Raw genomic sequence first — 3,006 nt, 5'->3', positions numbered from 1 at the left:
GTGAGCTTTCTGTGTACCGCCTGAAGGTGCATATTTTCGGCGCGACATCGTCGCCGAGTTGCGCGAGCTATGCTGTTAAGAGAACAGCAGAGGACAACAAGGATTCTCAGGGCCAGGTTATTCAGACAATCAAGAAGAATATTTACGTGGATGACTGTTTAAAAGCGACTGTTTTTTCCGACGACGGAGGACTCAAACCGACTAAGTGGGGAAGTAATAGTAGACCCGTGCTGCAGACAATACCGGAGGAGGATCTAGTGAAGGATGTGAAGGGAATCGATTTAGAGCGGGGTAGTCTGCCTATAGAACGCGTGTTAAGTGTCGAATGGCTGATTGAGTCTGATACTTTCAGGTTCAGGATAGTGGTCAAGGATTAGCCAGCCACCAGACGAGGGCTTCTGTCTATTGTAAGTTCTATCTTCGATCCTCTCAGATTTGTGGCACCATTCGTACTCACAGCCAAGGTGCTTCTGCAGGAACTCTGCGACATAAAGCTCGGCTGGGACGAGGACATTCCTCCGGGTTAGAAGGCCAGGTGGCTAGTTTGGCTCAAGGATCTTCCTAAGTTGGTCAAACTTCACGTGCAGCGATGTTATAAGCCAGCGGGCTTCAGCGCTATAAAATCGTCCAAGATTCATCACTTTGCCGACGCGAGTGAGGTGGGTTACGGATCGGTATCTTACCTGCACCTAACCAATGGCGACGTTAGGGTTCATTGCGCTTTCTTGATGGGAAAGGCCCGAGTAGCTCCGCTGAAACGCGTTACGTTACCAAGACTCGAATTGACGGCGGCTACCGTGTCCGCGAACATGGACGCCATGTTACAGAGAGAGCTCTGCGACGAGCTGGCATTGGACAAGAGTGTGTTCTGGAGTGATAGTATGACGGTACTTAGGTATATCGCTAATGAAACCACCAAATTCCGAACGTTTGTCGCGAATCGCGTTGAAACCATTCATCAGCATTCGGATCCATCGCAGTGGAGATACGTATCGACCAATCAGAACCCGGCGGACGACGCTTCACGAGGTTTGACAGCGGACGGCTACCTGGAGTGTACGCGATGGCTACAGGGGCCGGACTTCCTCTGGAGTTCTCACCAGGAGGATCAACGCGTAGACACCGAGCTCGTGGAGTCTGATCCTGAGTTGAAGGCAACTGTGACAGCGGTTAAGATCGCGTCTGACATGTCCGAGGAGGCTCGTGACACAATGGATAAGCTGTTGCGTTACCATTCAACATGGTACAACCTGAAGCGCTCCACCGCTTGGTTGCTTCGCATTAAACGAATGTTGCTGCGCAAAGTTCGGAATAGGAGCAATAATGAGGTTAAGGTCGAACTTAGCGGAGAGCCGCTAACGGTGGACGAGATGAAGGGCGCCGAATGAGCTATTCTCCAATCTGCACAGAGGTTGGTGTACAGCGCTGAGATTGATACGCTTACGAATGGCGGTTTACAGGTGAAGCAAACAAGTTTTATCCGTAGACTGGATCCAGTTCTCGTAATGCATGTGGAATTTTAGTTTGGATTTAATTCCATATTTAGTCACCAGGTGCTACCAGGTTATGGTGTTATTTTGAACCACTGAAATGTGATGTTTTCTTGATCAGCTGATAGAAATACAATGTTTTATGAAGAACTTAGGTGTGTGGAAGTTCTATGTTAAGATTCAGTGGTATGCATAGTATGTAAGCCTGTTGCTTATAAAGATGCTAAGTAGATATGAAGACAGTATATCGTCTAAAAGTTGTCCTTTTGTTGGTTATGTGGGCATAATGTCATTTCTCTCAGATTATTGTGTACTTATGAATGTCCATATTTTGTCTTTCTAGTTTTTACGTGATCTGTGGGTGATCTTATAGAAACAAAAATATGATGAGCCAATAAACAGTATAGAAACAACATCGTTTGTTAATGTATTGGCCAAAGTGAATCAAAGCTGCCACAGTAAAAACTCTACCTAGGCTTCGTCTACGAGACTCCCTGTCTACGGCTATGAGACGGAGGATGTAGGAGTCGAGTAAAGACTCTCCAGATTCGACCACGTCGAGATGTCGGATACGGAAACCGACAACGTCAAGACGTCGGAGACCGGCGGAAACGTAAAGAGCGTGTCTGCTGCTATGGAGGGACTTGATGCTCTGCTTCAAGCGGCCCACATGTCTGAAGAATGTTCTGTGCTAAAACTGGAAAATCAGCGTCTTGCATCTGCGTTGCAAGCATCTAGAAACGAGTTGGAGTCTAAGTCGTCTTCTGGCGGCGAACTTGTTTCAGCCATCGGGCTGTTGGCGGATATTCTAACTAAACGTGGAGAAGGCCTTCCTAGGAAGGAGCCTGATACTTTCTCCGGTAACACCTTTGGCTATCCCGTGTGGCGCAATGCATTCAAGGTGCTAGTCGAGGAATCTTACAACAATGTCGCGGATCGGTGTTATTATTTGGGAAAGTACACGGCGGGAGACGCGAAGCGCGCCATTTCGGGGCTGTTGGCCTTGAACACCAAAGAGGCCTACGAACAGGCCATCGCCATTCTAGATGACCGCTATGGGAATAAGTTGAGACTCGCACGGGCATTCAGAGACAAACTTGCCCAATGGCCGACAGTAAAGTACGGGGATGGTCCGGCACTTAGAGATTTTTCGGATTTTTTGGTGCAATGCGAGACGGCAATGGGTACATTGAGCCAGTTGAGTATTCTGGATGATTCGTCGGAACAGCAAAAGATGGTTGTGAAGCTGCCACGCTCCATTCAAGACCGTTGGGTTGTGGAAGTAGATCGCCACTTATACGAAGAAACTAGGAAGGCGAGAACGAATACCCAAGTTTTGCGAAACTGTCGTTTATTCGTAAACAAGCCAGAATCGCGTGTAATCCGCTCCTAGAACGCTCTGCTGACAGTGAGATCGCCAATGACGTAACTGCTGGTGCGCGCAGCAGTCATACGCCTAGCTCCGGTGGTAACAAGGTTGTCAAGTCTTTTGGGAAAACTCTGAAAACCGTTTCTA

General features: G+C 48.1%; 1 protein-coding gene across 1 annotated transcript; it reads left to right on the top strand.

The window, feature by feature from the left end:
* The first annotated feature begins 809 nt into the window (after positions 1–809).
* Positions 810–1,388, top strand: LOC106809398. Its single transcript, XM_014812465.1, has one exon. It carries the CDS (start codon positions 810–812, stop codon positions 1,386–1,388), a length of 579 nt encoding a protein of 192 aa, XP_014667951.1.
* Positions 1,389–3,006: the final 1,618 nt, after the last annotated feature.

Source organism: Priapulus caudatus, unplaced genomic scaffold, assembly GCF_000485595.1.
Source record: "Priapulus caudatus unplaced genomic scaffold, Priapulus_caudatus-5.0.1 Scaffold351, whole genome shotgun sequence".
Classification (NCBI taxonomy): Eukaryota; Metazoa; Priapulida; class Priapulimorpha; order Priapulimorphida; family Priapulidae; genus Priapulus; species Priapulus caudatus.
This window is presented reverse-complemented; position numbering and strand designations above follow the sequence as displayed.